At 40.5% G+C, this 19,933-nt stretch overlaps 1 protein-coding gene across 7 annotated transcripts in view; it reads right to left on the bottom strand.

The window, feature by feature from the left end:
* The window catches only part of ARNT2 (aryl hydrocarbon receptor nuclear translocator 2), a 100,699-nt gene that overhangs the window by 13,379 nt on the left and 67,387 nt on the right, over positions 1 to 19,933 (bottom strand). For 4 of the 7 annotated variants that reach the window (XM_075858159.1, XM_075858156.1, XM_075858163.1 and 1 more), the window contains 4 exons: positions 14,519 to 14,587; positions 12,857 to 12,959; positions 9,624 to 9,689; positions 9,428 to 9,519 (listed from right to left, as the gene is read on the bottom strand). In XM_075858159.1, the coding sequence (XP_075714274.1) occupies positions 9,428 to 9,519; positions 9,624 to 9,689; positions 12,857 to 12,959; positions 14,519 to 14,587 (330 nt within the window). The remainder of the gene's footprint in view (positions 1 to 9,427; positions 9,520 to 9,623; positions 9,690 to 12,856; positions 12,960 to 14,518; positions 14,588 to 19,933) is intronic. The other 3 variants (XM_075858157.1, XM_075858161.1, XM_075858160.1) reach the window with 3 other exon arrangements.

Consider the following 19,933-nt stretch of genomic DNA (forward strand, 5'->3'; position numbering starts at 1 on the left):
CCAGAAGGAATGAGTACAGAAATTACATTGGAAAATTCTATGACTTTTAATTATACAAAAAAAAAAAAACACATTAATTTTCTGAAACCAGACAACTCTTTAACTACCAGGTTAAATACCAAAAGTAATATTGATAATAACCGTTTAGCCATTAAAATGCCATTACGCATAGCGGTCTTCTATATGACGTGATATATGTGCATATATGAAAATTTTCTGAGTTGGTTTCCATTTAAAAGTTGTTGTTACTAAAATTAGCTTGCAAAAGAATGTGCATGTACGCAGTGTGTAAGTGTATTACACACAATATATTTATAGCATCCGCCGTGGGTAATGTTGACAACGTGTTCATAAACCGTAATTGAAGACATTGCAGCCTTTACTTATTCAGATGCTAACCTTATATGTAGATGAGCGTATACGTCAACTAATGTGTCATAATCATGTGGTAGTAATGCGTCACGGTAAAACATATTAAGAGTTAATACATACTCAGTGTTGGATATATGAGAAGCTGCTGTCCCTAGTTCCACTGTTCAGCAGACACACAGCTCAAGAATGTTGTTTACTGGTAGCAAATCTGAGGCGATGGAGCACATTTGTGTCTCATTAGAGGTATTTTTATCACATGCAATTCTGTACTGCTCGGAGCCATCCAAACTTCCTGTTATGAATTTGGAAAAAATGCGGCTTTTCTTCTGCGGAGCTGGTTTCAGCATTTTTCCAAGCTCATTTCACCAGGCTCCAAGTTATGTGGTGACGGCAGAAGCGTGAGTGAGCCGGAGCCCATCACGGTTGATAGAAATGCTTCAAGATTGACGATACTAAATAATAACCCCACTCCACATAGTAGCGTCACTACCTTACTACGCAGAGGGAAATGACTGTGATCTCCCAGATTGCACAAAGCTGGCATAGAGTTACATCGCTTCAATGGGACGGTTCTTTGTATACATAGTATAGCTGAACCATATGTACATGGCTGTCGCCGGATACTTCATGTCCTATACATACGCTACAAGTGATTGAAGATAGAATATTCCAATGACTACATCGCAGTAAATAAATATAGAGCACATAAGAGCAACCTATTCCATTCTGCTTGTGAAGGTTAGAAAATGAAACTATCTGCATGGCTGGCCGCTATATGGAGCAGCACGATTCTAAGAAATAACCAGTAAATAAACGTCTTTGCATTATCTTGTCAAGTTATTACAAACAATAGCTGAACCTACACGGGTTGCCATTCAGCTGTCCCTAAACGCCCTAAGGCAGGAGGCAGAGAAAGCGTATTTTGCTGCGGTTTTGCCCGTTTGCACTCAATGGGCACGAGCGAAAAACACATCGAAAATCGCGGCAAACCGCGTGCAGGCAGGTCTAAATCTGCCTCAAAATTCCAAACGGAATTTTGAGGCAGAATTTTCCTCCTACAAAAAACTCAGTGAACTCAGCCTAAGGGTGTGTTCACACGTCTTAACAAATTACGTCTGAAATTACGGAGCTATTTTCAGGCGAAAACAGACCCTGAATTTCAGAAGTTTTTGCAAGTACTTGCGTTTTTCGCGTCCATTACGGACGTAATTGGAGTTGTTTTTCAATGGAGTCTATGAAAAACGGTTCCAAAAACGTCCAAAGAAGTGACATGCACTTCTTTGACGCGGGCGTCTTTTTACACGCCGTCTTTTGACAACGACGTGTAAAATTACACCTCGTCTGAACAGAACAGCGTAAAACCCATTGCAAGCAATGGGCAGATGTTTGCAGGCGTAATGGAGCCGTCTTTTCAGGCGTAATTCGAGACGTAATATGACAGAATTACGTCTGAAAATAGGCCGTGTGAACATACCCTTACAGTCAATTTCCTTTGATCCTATGTACGCGGCAATATTACAGCTCTGCGCAAATTCCGAGACATACGGAAACATAATTTGACACTGATAGAAGTCTATAGGGCCCTATTGTTACGCTGATTTTTCCTGATCTTCACCAGGACCAATGTTTAAAATAAATAAATATCTCCATATTACGGTGCTGTACACGAGGCTCTGCGTGCCACTGTACAGATCTTAATTATGGAGAAGTTCAGAATAGGGAATATGCCATTCAGGAGTCTGGGAAAGGGGAGTATAGACCTTGTAATCACGTCTATTGTGTTAATTTTAATCCTGTCAAGTAAAATGAAACATATTTTCCTCAGACAAAAACGTATTTATTAGGTACAAATGAGGTAAAACGTACACACTATTGTATGAATAGCATCTGCAAGGCAACTAGGTTTTCTACTTCTAATAAGTAACAGTCATACTCTCCCTCTATAGGATGAGAGCAGGAGTCGCGAGCACGCCAGGACCACGTCGACCCAATCTATAACAAATTATAACTTTTTTTTTTCCCTTGTCTTATTGTAACCAAATGTCTGAAGCGGTAGAAGCCACGGGGGTTTAGAAATGGAAAATGCTTCACCTAGTGAACTATAAATTAGGTTTTATAATTCACCTCAGGTTCTCTGGTCCTGAAGCTTTAAACAGGCAGCTGAAGACACAAGACTATAAATGATAGCCGAGGTGGGAATTCACTGATACTCCGGATATAGGGAGTATAATACTAGACTGTTCTACAACATCACGTAATACCTCCACATATAGCACGTCAGAGACATAAAGTGCGCTTAGCAATTGAAACGTTTCTTGTACAGTCAATGCACCACAAAACAATGCTAAGCTCTAAATACCATACTGCAAAAATCAAATAAAAAAATACTTGCTTCCATCATAAACTGTATAGGCTTTCCATTGAAAGTATCACCTAAAGGGACATTAAACACAAAGTCTTAGGCCTCATGCATACGACTGTATTGGTTCTGCGGTACGCAAAACCATGGGTCCGTGGCGGTCTGTCAAAATACGGTGTAGTATAGGAGTCCTTAAAGAAGGCAAGTCCCCCTATTTTTCTATTCTGAAAAAACCATAGTTGAGTGTGCAGGTTCCTCTAGTCATGATAAACTGCTCTTTAGGGAAGACTGGTTGAGTATTTCAAAGCAAATTTGTCAGAGGTGTCTACTTTACTTGTCATTTGCAGCTTTAGATTAGTTTAGAGATCTAGTGTTCCCTTTATGCAGCAAATTCAAGATGGAGGTATAGATAGGTCTCTAATGGGATTATTAATAAAAAAAAGTCAAGGCAAAATGTCTGCCCCATGATTTATTTTCCATTGATTATATAGCGTTAACATATTCCTCAGCGCTATACAAAAATTGTCACCATTCACATCAGTCCCTGTCTCTAATGGGGCTCACAAACTAATTTCCCTATCTCAGATATTCACACACAAGGACCAATTTTATTTATCTCTATCAGTTTGTATTCGGAGTGCGGGAGGATTCAGAGTACATGGAGGAAACCCACACAAACGGGGAGAACATGCAAACTCCAGATGTAGATGATGTCCTTGGTCGGGTTTAAAACCAGGACCTTTGTGATCACTAGTTTATCTCACATATCTTAAGATCTGAAAACCTTCAGAAACATTTACATTCATGCGCTTGAATATTATTAGCAGCTCTGTCTATAAACTGTGCTAATATTTTAGATTTAATGGCCCTTTCAGCTAAATTTCAAAACCCCATGAAGAATATTATAACATTTTCCAGATAAAAAGGGCAAGTATTTTACGTAGCACATTCGAATGATCCTTACATCAGAAGGATACAAAGGGGCATGTCTTAAGATCCATAAACAGTTAACACAAGACACAAGTATAGTTCGCCAGTCATGGCTCTGTTGTGCATACCAGATGTGATTCCAGTTACACTCTCCTTTTATGGGACTATCTTCATGCTACTGCCGAATAAATCCAGGAGAGGAGCCTAGAAGAGAAAGTCTTGGCAGGACAGCCGCTGCTCGGAATCTGGGATTTAACACAACGGAAAATCTGCAGCTCTCGGCCTGGCATACGCTGCTCGGCAAGGGTGCCAGATATGTATGGTTAATGTAGTACAAAGACTAACACAATATGAAGGGACATATTTAGAGGTTAAAGAACGGGTGCATGTGAGAAAGATCTGGTTTCCTATAAAGGGTTCTCCAGCTAAGTGTTGGTTGGAAACTTATTTCTTTGACAATCAACAATCGCTTCACCTTGCTGAATCTATCTGGTCCAAATACCTGGTCACAACTGGGGCAACTACCTGAGCCCATCTCCTTCTAAGGGTGCATTTACAGGACTTTTTGGCAGCACGGTAAACACGCATAAAACAAATCATGGCAAAAGTGCATGCAAATTTACTGTAAATTGTCATGTTTTTGCAATGCAGGTTTTAGCTGTGCGGTTTTTACAGGAGAAACATGTAAAATAAAGTTGTTTCACCAGTAAAAACTACATGGCCAAAAACCGCATTGCAATCGCATGCAGTTTTGCTGGAATTTTTTACCATGTGGCCAAAAACATCTTATGTAAACATACCCTTATACACAGTCAAGTCACATTTTTATAACCACCTCCTACTTTAGACGCCGGCAGCGCGTAGCCCATGAAGGAATTAATGTGTCGTGTGCTGGCTTGGTGGGTATATAAGGTGTGTGATAGGCTGTCTGAACACATATCACTCGTTGTTGCCATGGGTAAAAGGGGCGATTTATAAGAGTTGCAAAAAGGGATGATTATTGGCTTTCAGGCGAACGGTGGCACTATTTCTCAAACAGCGCAGTTTGTGAACTGTTCGCATGTTGCTGTGGTGAAAGTGTATCGTGAGTTGACAAATGGCACCATTGGAAATAACCGACGTGGAAACTGCGGAGCGCCACATGCCATTGATGTGAGAGGTGAACGTCGGCTATGAAGGTGCGCAAGGGCCGAACGACACGCTACAGTGGAGCAGCTCACCGTGAAAATCTACCTAACAGATGTGTGTCTAAAACAACAGTTCAGTGAAGTCTACTGCGAATGGGGCTCCGAAGCAGACGGATGGTCAATGCTCCTATGCTGACAAAGGTGCATCGGAAAAAAAGGCTTCAATTTGCACAATGGTGACAAAAAAACTTGACCGCCAAAACGTTACCTTTCTCGCTCTCTCTCTTATATTTACTATGTGTGAGTTAGAAAAGAAGTGTAGAATTTGTTTAAAAATTTGAAAATTCCCCAGCAGTAAATAATCTCTAGGGAAACTAAAAATGGCAACAAGTGGCCATTTCTGTAATAAATTTCAGTAATGAGCCTGAATGGAAAAAATGCATCAGTAATTTACAGAGTAAGAGTTCAATTAGTCAGTGACCTCTGTCCTTGACATTAAGGAATTGAATTTGCTTACATTTGCCTGAATTGTTTCCATCTTACAGTTTTTACATTTCTTCATGACAAAGCTCCATTAGGGGGTCTTACTCGATATGACCTCACATCAGTGGGATTGTTCCGATCTGAACACACAAACAATGTAAAATAAGTGATCCTTTGCGTGTGCTGGAACGCTGAATTCCCACCTGCCATGCATTAGAGATGGGGTTGCTGGCCGCAGGCTAAACCATTCTATATATAGGATTTCTAAGCAAAATCTCTTTTCCCACAGGACAAAACAGCATACGCCATAACTCAGGAATTTTCACAGGTTATAGAGGGGCATTGCTAACTTGATCACTAGCAGAAAGAACCTGAAAACCTGTTCACACACGACTATAAAGCAGCAGAGGATACTATGAATATATATATATATATACACACACACACACACCTATGCATATACAGATGCATTAGAGCGGAGCGGATACTTTATCATCATGTCTGTGGTACTGTAAACCATTTGTTAGGTTATTTAAAGCTCCTGCATGCTATGATGTTACTGTGCATAAATCCTAAAGCCGTATGCACACACAGCAGATTGCCTGAAGATGTTCCAGATGGAACGTGCACCGAAATACTAAGCTACAGTACAATGCATGTTTTGAAAAACCTATACAAACACTGCAGAATAAAATCTGTGCAGATTTAAGGACATGCTGTGGATTTTAAAATGTATCAAATAATTTTTCCCAGATTTGCTGCAGACTTCACCTTTCGCTATGCAAAATGAGACATTTCACAGGAAAATCTGCATGTAAAATGTGCGGTTATGCCCTGGATTTCAGGCCATCCCATCAGTGGAATATAACTGCTGCGTGTGCACATGGCGCTATAGCACGTTTACTACGAAGCTTTAAAAAAATATCGATATCCGTTCTCGAGTAGTTTTCTTCTTTCAAGTTATAAAAATTGTGCTCGGCTGTTTCTTAGTTAAATCTATTACTGGGAAAGCATGAACACTATTGTTACATCTCCCAAAGCGGATGTATCCCAACTTTTTAATGCCTCCTTCACACATGCTTTTCTATCTGCATTTTAAACGCATGTTAAAAAAAAAAAGGTCATGTGTTTTTAATGGCGATTTTTTACTTTTTGGAAATGCATGTTTTTGAAGTTGTATTAAACAAAAATAAGGGAGTAAAAAAGCCCAAAAAACGCCATACCTAGAGCATACTGCATTTTGATAAAAATGCCACTGAACCCCAAAAACTTCACAAAAAACAAAAGACTATTTATATAGACTTTCTTGTATTTCAAAATAAACTTTAAACTCACAACTGGCTGCAGTGTTTTGTTTTTTTTTAAAAAACACCTGAAATAATGCAGGGAAAAATTCAAAATGAATTGAAACAATGGGGGAATTTATAAGAAATCTGGCATAGAAAATATAGAAATGCATCAAAAGTCATAATTTGATGCCTTTAGACCGTTAACGCAACTTAAAAAAGGGGCGGGTTTAGCAGAAGGCAGTGGGGGCCAACCGCCGCTTGACACGCTGACTATAATTTATGCTGGTAGCTGGCGTTAATTATAGGATATTTCCCCTTCTGGCGCATGGGCAGCAGACGATGTGTGCCTTTTCACAATTCGCCTCATCTTTCTCCTGCAGGCTTTATTTGGACTGGCACATGTAAGTATGCAGAAATGTGTGTGAAACTGGCCCAAGGCTGAATTCACACACCGCGTTTAGTTTTCGGTGGCGTTTATCATAACGTTTTGTGTTTTTTGTTCAAAAACGCTGCGACCAGATGTTACTTTAAAGTCTCTGGTAAAATATGAGAACGCCTACTGTACTCAGCATTTTGTTTTGTGGCTTTTTCTTAGCGTCTTTTGGGTCAGTGGCACTTTTTTTAAAAACAGAATGCACTATGAATGGCGTTTTTTTCCATGTGATTCTCTATAGGACTTTAAAATGGCAGGAAAAACGCATGTACAAGACGACAAACAATAAAAAACGTCATCAAAAACGCTGAAAAAAACGTCATTAAGAATGCTTGAAAAGCATGGCGTTTTTTTTTACATGCATTCTAAAACCCTGAAAAAAGTGTTTTTGAAAGAAAAGTCAGAAAAATCTGTTGCTAATTTGCTCCTCTGATTTTCTGATCCTCAGATTTCTGCCACAGATTTGCCATAACGAAAAAAAAAAAGGCACTGTGTGAAGGAGGCCAAGCTGGGTAGAATTGCCATTGTTGAGTTCTGTTATACATTCAGATTGGTTGTCACCCAGCTTTCCCAGAAACACATTTTGAACAGTTTTTATGCGATTTTAGGGGGGAAATGATACGGCAGCGCTCAGACTCCCTTGTCTGAAAATAAAGGAACATGTGGTTCTACTACAAGTCAACAAACAATAGTCTTGGAACAACTGGCAGAAAATGAACAGCGTAATTGAAATAGAGTAGAATAATGGATGATAAACAATCCAGGAATAAAACACATTCCTTACGGAGTGTTGCAGGTCCCTGTGGTCCTGCAAGGTTTAAAATGGATGGCCCATCACAAGTCAGGTCCTTCTTCCTTTCCTGGGCTACTAATACATGGCCCTAGTTAAGATGGAAAGCCGAGATGTCCGGTTGACAGAGTTTGGCAGACACATTCCGCATCTTTCATTATCCTGTGAGAATTTTAACTACCAGATCATTTTTCAAAAACCTAAAAAAAAAGTCACATTTCTATTTGAAACAGACTATTCTGATCCCCCAAATACATCATCACCTCTAATGTGAAACATAATATTAAGAAAAGAAAAAGCATTCTAAAACTCCGCACATCCCGTATGTATGGCAGCTTCCAGAAATATCATCAACTTACAGGATAGGGGATAATTGTCTGATCGCTGGGGGACCCACTGTTGGGACCCCTACCGATTGCAAGAACAGGGGTCCCGAGCCCCCCCATTCCTTCTCACTGTGAGCTTGAATGCAGCATATATATTGATTGGAGCGGTGGCGGCATGCTGAACCGCCACTCCATTCAATGTCTATGTGACTGACGGAATCCTGTAGAAAGGTGATAACTGTCAATTCTGGGATTACCCCTTTAATACTATCAAACTTAGAATAATGTTTTCTCTGGTCCAGTTTATAGAGTAGCGCACAATTCACGTATCTGAACTCCTGACATTAGGGAATGTGAAGTTTCAGATGCGGCATTGCTTATTCATGACCAGAACGTTTTATATTAAATACAGTTTTCAGATTAGAAATTCCAAAAACCACAAAAACGCCTTCCAGATATTACCCTCAAAGCTACAAGGCAACTTTACTTACAGAAGTATCCTAGTCCCACCTGCTATAAGAAGACTGCGGAGCTACTTTTAGGTCATTACTATAGTTATGTTGATTAGTGAACATTGGAATAAATGTCATTTTACATATCACATGTGCAACGTTTATAACACTGCATACAGTGGGGGGGAATCTATTAACTTTTCTACACCAGTTTTCTTGCGTAGAAAAATCGCAAACAACACAGTCGCAATTTGCCGTAAAAATTGTGACTTTTGTGCTGTTTCAGCCGCTCACGCCAATTTTAAAACAAATTAGCTAAACTTAGCTGAAGGTTGCGGGTCTGAAATACCAGTCTTAATAAATTTCTCCAGTGTTCTACAAAAATGTTGCCACCTGCAATATGTGCAAATTTCCAGCAAATAATCCGGCCCTCTGCATGTAAAAGTGCCGGCGATTCATCTGTTCTAGTGTCGTGGGCGAAAATCAAGGGGGTTGTAACGTCCCGAAACAAATGATATCCATCCACTTCAGTGAGTCCCTACAACTAGACTATCTGATTGGCCGTATTTTACTGCATTTAACGAACTTTTTATCTCAAATATTTCCTACCTCACTGTGTCATTCCACCAACCACCAGCGGAAGCCTTGAATCGACTTTATTGTCATTTATTATGTTACCTAAAATTGAAGGGTTCTTTGTGAAATGTACTTTGACAAATTAAGAGAATCTATATTTATAACTGTACAGAAATGTTGCATACAGTATATTATTAATAAATGAGTTGTCTTGTTTGGAAACCCTCTTTCCGATTGGCGATCCCTGAGAGATCAGGGGTAGATGCTATATTCATTGCATGAACGCTTACCCTTACCTGCTGGGGGCCAGGCCTTAATGTACCCAGTACAGTGCACCACAGAATACTGAGCTTCTCCTTCTTTCACTGGTCCAAGCCCATTTCTACAAGAAACAGTAAACTGTGATTTTCTAGGATAAGGAAATGGTTCAGAGAATAAATACTGAACAAATCAGATTAGGTGGAAACAAAGTTCTGTACTTCTTACCTGTATCTCTTTCGCATTGTGCTGATTCTGTTGTGCGGCAGGTGATCTAGTGGGGCATTACCACACCTACGGAACGGACAATGGCTGTGTTACTATATACAGACAAAAAAAGATGATCTTTGAAACCTGTTTGTCATTGTTTAACCCCTTAAGGACAGGGCCAATTTTGGCCTTGAGGGGTAGAACAATTTCTTGATTTGTTCCTCTTTGCATTCCGGCGCTCATAACTTTTTTTTTTTTTTTGTTTGACGTAGCTGTATGAGACTTTGTTTTTTGTGCCACGATTTGTAATTTATGTAGGTGCCATCTTTTGGTACATTTACATAGTTTCATTTATATCAATTTTATTTTGGCAAAAATGCCGAAAAAAAGCAGTTCAGTTACAGCATATACCTATCATCGTAAATGGTTATATAAATTTGTTGTGCAGGTTGTTACAGTCGTGGCTAAACCAAATATGTGTATAATTTTATGTTTTGAGACTTATATTTGTGTGTATTTTTTAAAAAAAAAAATTATTTTATTTTATATATCTTTATTCCAGTACATTAGCCTGTGGACTGATAGTATACAGGCAGTTGTTAGGGAATACCTAAGTATGCCACAACAACAAGAAATATGGTCAGACAGCTCTGGGGTCCTTCAATGGATGCTGGGCTGTCTGCCCAAAAAAGGTATGTCCCTCAATTAAAGGAGGGCCCCCCTCCCTCTTTCTATTTGAATGCTGCGGTCAGCTTTGATTTAAAGAGGCTCTGTCACCAGATTTTGCAACCCCTATCTGCTATTGCAGCAGATAGGCGCTGCAATGTAGATTACAGTAACGTTTTTATTTTTAAAAAACGAGCATTTTTGGCCAAGTTATGACCATTTTCGTATTTATGCAAATGAGGCTTGCAAAAGTACAACTGGGCGTGTTGAAAAGTAAAAGTACAACTGGGCGTGTATTATGTGCGTACATCGTGGCGTGTTTACTACTTTTACTAGCTGGGCGTTGTGTATAGAAGTATCATCCACTTCTCTTCACAACGCCCAGCTTCTGGCAGTGCAGACACAGCCGTGTTCTCGAGAGATCACGCTGTGTCGTCACTCACAGGTCCTGCATCGTGTCAGACGAGCGAGGACACATCGGCACCAGAGGCTACAGATGATTCTGCAGCAGCATCGGCGTTTGCAGGTAAATCGATGTAGCTACTTACCTGCAAATGCTGATGCTGCTGCAGAATCAACTGTAGCCTCTGGTGCCGACACGATGCAGGACCTGTGAGTGACGTCACAGATCTGCACTGCCAGAAGCTGGGCGTTGTGAAGAGAAGTGGATGATACTTCTATACACAACGCCCAGCTAGTAAAAGTAGTAAACACGCCCCGATGTACGCACATAATACACGCCCAGTTGTACTTTTACTTTTCAACACGCCCAGTTGTACTTTTGCAAGCCTCATTTGCATAAATACGAAAATGGTCATAACTTGGCCAAAAATGCTCGTTTTTTAAAAATAAAAACGTTACTGTAATCTACATTGCAGCGCCTATCTGCTGCAATAGCAGATAGGGGTTGCAAAATCTGGTGACAGAGCCTCTTTAAGGAGTTAATGGCGAAGATGAGAGGTTTCTCTGATCTCCGCCGTTAGAGCGGGGCTGTGGCTGTGTATTACAGCCGTTGTCCTGCTCCTGATCACACAAGCACACGTGCGATCAGCATGATGTGTATGCTCGTCATGATGCGGCAACGTCCTGCCGCTCATACACGTCATGTGTCATCAACCAGTTAAAACTACAGCCTGTGATATTGTTGAAAACATCATGAAAGTTTTTTTTCCGTAAGCACATGTCTAATATTCATGCGTACACTCGGGTGGCTATAACCATACTGGACAGAAGCCAAAGCTATGAAGCTCCTTGGGCAATGGCTGAAATTCCAATAGGCTATGAAGACTTTCACAGGTTTGAAACAACCTGCTACGACTGCCAGAGAATAGCACTTAACACTAACGCACCTTTCTTTCTATGTATAAGAACTCAAATACGTCTGGTTACAATCCTAGTCCTGTTAAATGAACAATGAATAGCCTAATGTTAACTAAACAGCAATCCTGTGGATTAATATACAAGGACAGTCATTAAACATCATTCATGTCTGTCCATTTAATGTCAGCCCTTTCTCAGATCACAATGCCATGGTGCTCCACACATGGTGCTCTCTCATGAAATATTTTTTTTTGCTTTTTCTGTTCTTATAGGTGATGTATTACCTAATTTTTATTTTTTTACTATTTAAAACGGAATTTTTTGAAAACTGTTTTTTATTTTCGGATTGTATCTTTTTTTTTTTTAGTTTCTGTTTTCTTTATATGCAGTTTAGAAACTTTACAGCAGCCACATGGACATTACTAAGCAACCTGAGACACTCAGACAGAAAAAAGCCTATTGACTTCTATGGTAGAGTGTTGTGGGCATGCTCAGTGAACTGTACAGAGGTCATTGTGCAGGGAGGTGGAGAAGGGAAGTTGTTTCCATCACCTGTTGCCAAAGGTGTGATTCTGGGTTTTCTGCCTCCAGCTATATTAGCACTATCTACAGAGGACTCTGTGGCGCTATCTACAGGGGCACTGGGTGGCGCTATCTACAGGGGCACTGGGTGGCACTATCTACATTGGCACTATCTAAATAGGCACTGAGTTTGGCACTATCTACAGGCGGCAGTGTCTGTGTGTGCGATCTGGTGACCTCCCTATGGGTGTTTTCAGGGGGTTGGGAGAAGAAAACCTCCTGACAAATAAAATTCATCTCTTTTTTTTAAATTTATTTATTTAACAGACGTGAAAAACGGATGGTAAACGGCCGTTAAAAATGGTCAGACAGCCGGGAAATGGATGAAAATTTGGAGACACACAGATGCAAATTGTCCAAAAATCTTTTGTGCATATAGCCTAATAGATGTGTCACCTTTCATTGTAATCCTGCCTGTGATAATAAGCCTATTGTGAGGGCTCAGTGGCCGGAGTGAAAACTGCTACATTTCAGGATTTCTTTTAAATATAGATAGCAACATAAAAATAACAAAACACCAAAAATATTTAAAAAATATGCTTAGTATATAAACTTGATTTACAATAGGCAATTTTCTGATGACAGATTCCTTGTGTGGTTAAAGCCCTGCTTCAAATTTAAGGAACTGGATATAATGTAGTAAAAAAAAAAAAAGCAATGCGTCCTTTTAAAAGCAGCATTACCTCATTCGGCAAATAAATGAACGTCGAGATCCCATACACATTCTCATGGATGATTGCTGGCCTTCTTTCTTCACTGTGCCAGTTTTCAAGTCCAAAATCCGTCCTATATGCAGAAAAACAAAAAAATCTAATTATTTTTTTTCCTTCTCAGTTCCTTATTAAATTAAGATATTCAAGATGTTCACTTTACACATATACTCATGTTTCTGTTATTAAGTTGTGACTTGAAGTGGACCTCTTTGCAAGGATGTAAAGACTTAAAGAGCTGTTCCTTCAACAATAAATATAATTCCACTCCTGTCATGTTGTAAAGAGAACTTGTCACACCGAACATCCAGTCCGATCTGTGAGCCGCATGTTCAAGAGCAGATTGATATATAGTTGTGTGTGAAAAGATTCAGGATAACCTGTAATTTATTGATTTAAGCCCTGCTTACAGTGGGCTAAAGAGTCCAGTGGGCGGTCCTACTCAGTGATTGGCAGCTATTTGTGTATTCACGCTCATACGGCTGTCAATCATTGGTTGAGACCCCCCACTGGACTCTTTAGGCCACAGTGAGCAGGAATTAAAAATAATAAATTACAAATTATCTTGAATCTTTTCACACACCACTATATATCTGTCTTTTTAGCTCCTCCTGCTCTATAACATGCAGCCTGCAGATAGGACTGCATGTTCAATGGGACCGGTTCCCTTTAAATGTTGTTTTTTTTTTTTTAGCCACAACTTATTTAAATCAATTTCTTCAAACTCTGTATTACAAAAGTGACAATTATTTATACTAAACATTACAATTACCATGGGGAAATCTATCTTGTTAAAGAGGCTCTGTCACCAGATTATAAGTGCCCTGTCTCCTACATAGTCTGATCGGCACTGTAATGTAGATAACAGCAGTGGTTTTTATTTTGAAAAACGATCATTTTTGAGCAAGTTATGAGCAATTCTAGATTTAGTTTCTTAATGCCCAACTGAGCGTGTTTTCACTTTTGACCAAGTGGGTGTTGTAAAGAAGTGTATGAGGCTGACCAATCAGTGACCAATCAGTGACCAATCAGTGACCAATCAGTGACCAATCAGTGTCCTACACTTCTCATTGTTCCAGCCCAGCATGATCCACAGCACAGTGAGATTGTGCAGTGAAAGAAGCTGGGCTGGAACAATGAGAAGAGTATGAAGCTGATTGGTCAGATTCATACACTTCTTTACAACACCCACTTGGTCAAAAGTAAAAACACGCCCAGTTGGGCATTAAGAAACTAAATCTAAAATTGCTCATAACTTGCTCAAAAATGATCGTTTTTCAAAATAAAAAACACTGTTGTTATCTACATTCCAGCGCCGATCAGACTATGTAGGAGATAGGGCACTTATAATCTGGTGACAGAGCCTCTTTAAGCAGTGATACAGGAGTGAAGGATGTCTATTAGTTGTCCTCCATCTTTTCTTGAAACAAGATTTACTAAGGATTATATTTTTTAACAACATGACAGCAGAGGCATGCTCAATGACCTATATTTACCAGTAATCCTTAAATTTTAGGCAGTAATACTTAAAATTAACCTGTTTGATATTTTTCAATGGAGTATATTCGACTTTGAGAATAAAAATAAATAAGGCCAGTTTCACACAAGCGTTATATATGGGTGCATTTCTAATACCTAGGATGCTGCTAGTTTGGGTCATCAGACTCGGGGTTGAGCGGGGATTTGCGCTCCTGTGAAACTGGCCTAAAGACAAAAACAACAAAGCCCAATAAGTCAAATGAGATTTTGTGTGTGATGCTCCTCCCTATGATGGAAAACCTAAAATGGTAATCTAATATCACAGCAAGGTAGTAGGTATCACTCTAATCATATAAAATGTGAAATGCCGAAATTCCTTACACCCAAAGGCCCCATGCACAATACATAGTACCAAATTTCAATATTTACGGGAAGCTTAAATCTACTTTGCTCCTTTTATATAAAGCTTACATTTCAACCATAGTAAACTTAGGTAATTGGATATTCCCCACGCCACGTTATCTCATGTCCAATAAATCTTTTCGCGTCTCTATGTTCTATGCCTTTATTTAGTATTGGTCCTATCTCTGCCAGATATAAAATGTGCAGGTTGGCGTTACCCAGTCTCATATCTATCATTAAAACTGTCATAACTGCATGAAAGACACGACATTGGGTGGAAAATACCATTGTCCTAGCCTACCCTTTTTCCTGTACTGCTGGTTACAGATAGATTGCACTTCAGTTGCAGAAAATACTACCGTGTTTCCCTGATAGTAAGACACCCCCGATTGTAAGACGTATCGGGGGTTTCAGGGGGGTCGGCTAATATAAGCCGTACCCCGAAAGTAAGACATATGTCTTACTTTCGGGGAAACACGGGGGTATTGCCGCCTCCTGCCCACTTCTGCGCCGCCCCCCTCTCCATACGTCACCGCGCCGTCCCCTGCACTTGTCAATGCCGCCTCCTGCTTAAAATACGGTAATGCACACAGTATTAATCATACATCAGTAAAACATACACACTGGCATACTGGGGTATCATCTGCTGTATGTAACCCAGTGGGTATCAGCAGGTGTAACACTGGATTAAATACAGCAGGTGGTACTGTATCACACTGGGTTAGATACAGGTATAGGTACAGGTTTGCACTTTGCTGTGCCCACATGAGCTGTTTGACGGCTTAGGACGCGCCTATGCAAATTTACTCGGGCATGTCCCTACTCCAAAGAAACCTCCCCCCCCCCCGCCCGTCACAGAAGGTAAAATGCATATAAACTAAAAAAACACATTTTACACAGTTTTTTTTAGCTGTCAGTGCCCCTTTAACTGCGGGATGCGGACGGTTAGAGCGGGATGAGCGGAGGGATGTGGAGGCCGCGGGAGCAGCAGTAATGTTTTCCGTGGTCCATCAGGACCATGGACAACATACAAAAACACGCTGTGTGGGATACTGTATGGAGCTGTAACCCTATGGGAGGCTATGTGGGATACTGTATGGGGCTGTAACCCTATGGGAGACTGTGATACGGAACCACAAGCAGTGCTTATACCGTATGCTATATTTTTGCCCCTAGACATGAGCGCTTCCGATTCCAGTGGTAAAAGGAAGAGTTACACCGTGGAGTATAAAAAAGCGATTGTCGAAGAATCTTGGGGCAAAAATGTAGTGCAGTTCTGCAAGGAGAAAATGTTGGATCACCGACTGGTCCAAAAATGGCGTGCAGAATACACTAACCTGAGTGAAAAAGTGGAGAGCGGAATGGCTAAAAAGCGCAAGATTGGATGTGGTCGGCAACCAATGTATACAGAGCTGGAAAGCCTGGTCTCTGAGTGGGTTGCAGACAGGAGAGCAAAGACATTGGTGGTGACCAGGGCTCAGATTCAGGAATATGCACTTGCAGTGTCGCCACAGTTTGACATTTCCCCTGAACAATTCAAGGCATCACAGCACTGGGTGGATAACTTTCTTGAACGCAATGACCTGTCTTTGAGAAGATCCACAACCCTCTTTAGGTTGGAAGATGCTGAGATTGTTAAACGTGCATTAGCCTACAAGAAGTTTGTGGATGACATTGACTTCTCTAAATACAGTCTTTGCAACATGATCGCCATGGATGAAACTGCCGTGTTCATGGGCCAAGCAGCTCAAACCACCATTGATCAACGAGGTGCCTCCTCAGTGTACGTTCCCTCCACCGCTTATGAAAGTGCACGTGTCACCTGCATTTTGACGATTCGTCTGGATGGCACTAAAGCAACACCGCTACTCATTGCAAAGGGCAAGAAGGAGAAGATTGAGCGGGTTTCTGGCATTTATGTGCTGGAAACTGAAAAAGCCTGGGCCACACAAGATGTTATAAGAAAGTGGCTTGATTTAATGCTGCCGCTTGTAATGCGCGGGAACAAAAGAGGGATGCTGATCTGGGATGCAGCCAGCACACACTGCGCCAAAACCATGAAAAACTTCCTTCATGAGCGGAGAATCGACCAAATCATGATTCCTGCAGGGATGACGGCTTATCTTCAGACTCTCGATATCGCCATTAACAAGCCGTTCAAGGACTATCTGCGTGTGGAAATCAATGACTACATTGAAAACCGAATGGAGAGAAATGTACGTGGGAACTTTGTGAAGCCCAGACTGCCAGAGATTGTTAACTGGGTGAAGAATTCTTGGAATAAGATCACTAACACCTGCGTTGCAAATGCACTGCGGGCTGGCTACCTGGACAAAGCCTGCTCTTTTCAGGACAGTGCCGTTGCTACCCATGAGAAATATGGGCCAATGATTCGGCAAGAAATGTCGTCCCGAGAGTCCCAAGAAAATCCACAGGAACCTAAGAGTGTGGATGTTTATGATGATATTCCTGAGGATGATGACATGGTTGTCATGGAATAAATCTGTTTTATCTTCCAGTATTCCACTGTTCGTTCTTACCATTTTTCATTGTTTTACATGTTATGCAATGTTGTAACAAGACATTCTTGGCACTTCCTTTTATAAAACTGTTTTGTGGTGAATACAATACTGGTCAGGTTGTTAATAAATGTTAATTTTATGGTTAAAACAAAAAATTAGACAATTTTTTTCCAATATAAGACATACCCCGAAAGTAAGACATAGTGGGGCTTTTGGGGATAAAAAGAAAGTAAGACACTGTCTTACTTTCGGGGAAACACGGTATAACCTTCTATATATCTGTATTATTTAATATACACCCAGGAAAACAGAGACCAACTTCACATGCCAATTGAGAGAACGTTTTCTGCCTGCATTAGGCTGTGTATATAGTGTCTGTGTATCTATGTGTACTTATGGTGTGAATACATGTGCACATATAGCGTGCACGTGACAAGTGGAGTGAATAAGACTTATTATCTCGTCGTTACTATGGCACCTGTCAAGGGGTCGGACAACCGATAAACGGGTCATGGGTGGCCAAGACTTCCTCAAGGGAAGGTTAGCCGATTTGTTCCAATCCCATAAGAGCTACTTTTCCACAAATTGCTGAAAAAGTTAATGCTGGCTATGTCAGAAAGGCGTCGGAATACATAGTGCATCGCAGCTTACTGCGTCTGGGGCTGCGTGACCGCAGACCTGTCAGAGTGCCCATGCTGACCCCTGTTCAATGCCAAACGCACCTACAATGGGCACGTGAGCATGAGAACTGGACCATCGAAGAAGGAGGCCTGATCTGATGAATCATGTATTCTTTTACATCATGTGGATGGCCGGATGCTCAAGTTTTTATGCGTAAATTGGTGCGTTTTTATGCTGCAGGCTTTGGTGCGTTTTCCCTTAGTATTAGGCAGATACAATTCGCAAGCGGAAACGCAAGATAAATTGACATGCTGCGGATTTTAAAATATGCACCACAGGTCAATTCACGTGCCGAAAAATACTGCAACGTGTACATGAGATTTCCTGGAATCTCATTGACTATGCTGGTACTGTATTACGCTGCGGAATTGCCGCACACAAAAACCGCGTGTAATACGCATCGTGTGCATTGAGCCTTACTGTTGCAATCTTCCACGCCTCCCAGATAGGTTTAAAGTTGGCTATACACAATAGATAATGCACCAACATCGGCATGTGTATACCAAGATGTCATCTGTGATGAGATCTTGTAGGTTAGTTGTAGCATTATACCCTAGTGATAAACTAAAAGTGCATTCCTGTTTGTAGCGCAGATGAGATTTTAATAATAAACTTCCAAAATGAGTTAATAAAGTTCCAAAAGTGATTGATCACTGCCAATATTTAAAGCATTAGTCACTACTACACAACATCCATTTTATTATCCTTCTATGCCAGTAAACCAGTCTCATGGCTGCCCACAACAAGATGGCAAACTGCCCTACCTGACATGCAGATAGTGCGCCCTCTTGTGGTAATCACATTTATTTGGCCATGGAAAGTACATATTTGGCAAGCTTCTAAAAATAGATATTACACCATCAAAAGTACTCTTCGTTACATTAAAAACAAAAACAGCTTTCCTCAAACATGTGACAGGTTTACTTTTTGGGTACAAGCCTGCGGTTTTGTAACTTTTAGAACATGCATATTATGTAGTTGTTTTTTTAAAAAATATTTTCTAAATGAATCAGTGGGCAAAAAAATGTAAGAAATGATCCTGTCCGAACAGAACTAAAAAAAACATCTGTTTATTAGGAAACAAAAAAAAAATATGAAAAAATGGACACAAAGTAAAACATTGTATAGTTGACCCACAAAAACAGAATACTCCTCAGTATTCTATGGGATAATCTGCAGGTTGGACTACATTCTCGCAAGGAGCCGTATGAAAAACCTTTTTCCCATCATGATGTAACCATCATGTCGTTGAAAGAGTTAAAGAGTAAATGCACCCCCAAAGTGCTACAAGGGTGCGGGATGTCACCACTATAAACCCCTGCTCCCGCTCACTCAAACAGATAGGGGGGAATTTATTACTAGCCATAGTAATAATGGATAAAATGGCACAAAAGTCACAATTTGCGCCAAAAATTGTGACCTTTGTTCTGTTTGTTTAGTTCACGAGACTTTTTAAAAAATTGGGCAGAGCTTAGTGTAAGGGGGCCACTTACGGTCCGACAAATTTACTATAATTTAAATCAGAAACTGGTGTCCGCTATATTGCAAACCTACGCCAGCTCATAGAAGGCATGGATTTGACTGCCTGGTGGCCAGGGATAGGCCTAATTTATTAAGAGGCGTGCCCCTCTAAATAAAAGGGGTGCATCTTACTCCAGCTTGCTTTAGATTAAAGAGGCTCTGTCACCAGATTTTGCAACCCCTATCTGCTATTGCAGCAGATCGGCGCTGCAATGTAGATTACAGTAACGTTTTTATTTTTAAAAAACGAGCATTTTTGGCCAAGTTATGACCATTTTTGTATTTATGCAAATGAGGCTTGCAAAAGTACAACTGGGCGTGTTGAAAAGTAAAAGTACAACTGGGCGTGTATTATGTGCGTACATCGGGGCGTGTTTACTACTTTTACTAGCTGGGCTTTCTGAAGAGAAGTAACATCCACTTCTCTTCAGAACGCCCAGCTTCT

This window comes from Rhinoderma darwinii, chromosome 3, assembly GCF_050947455.1.
Source record: "Rhinoderma darwinii isolate aRhiDar2 chromosome 3, aRhiDar2.hap1, whole genome shotgun sequence".
Classification (NCBI taxonomy): domain Eukaryota; kingdom Metazoa; phylum Chordata; class Amphibia; order Anura; family Rhinodermatidae; genus Rhinoderma; species Rhinoderma darwinii.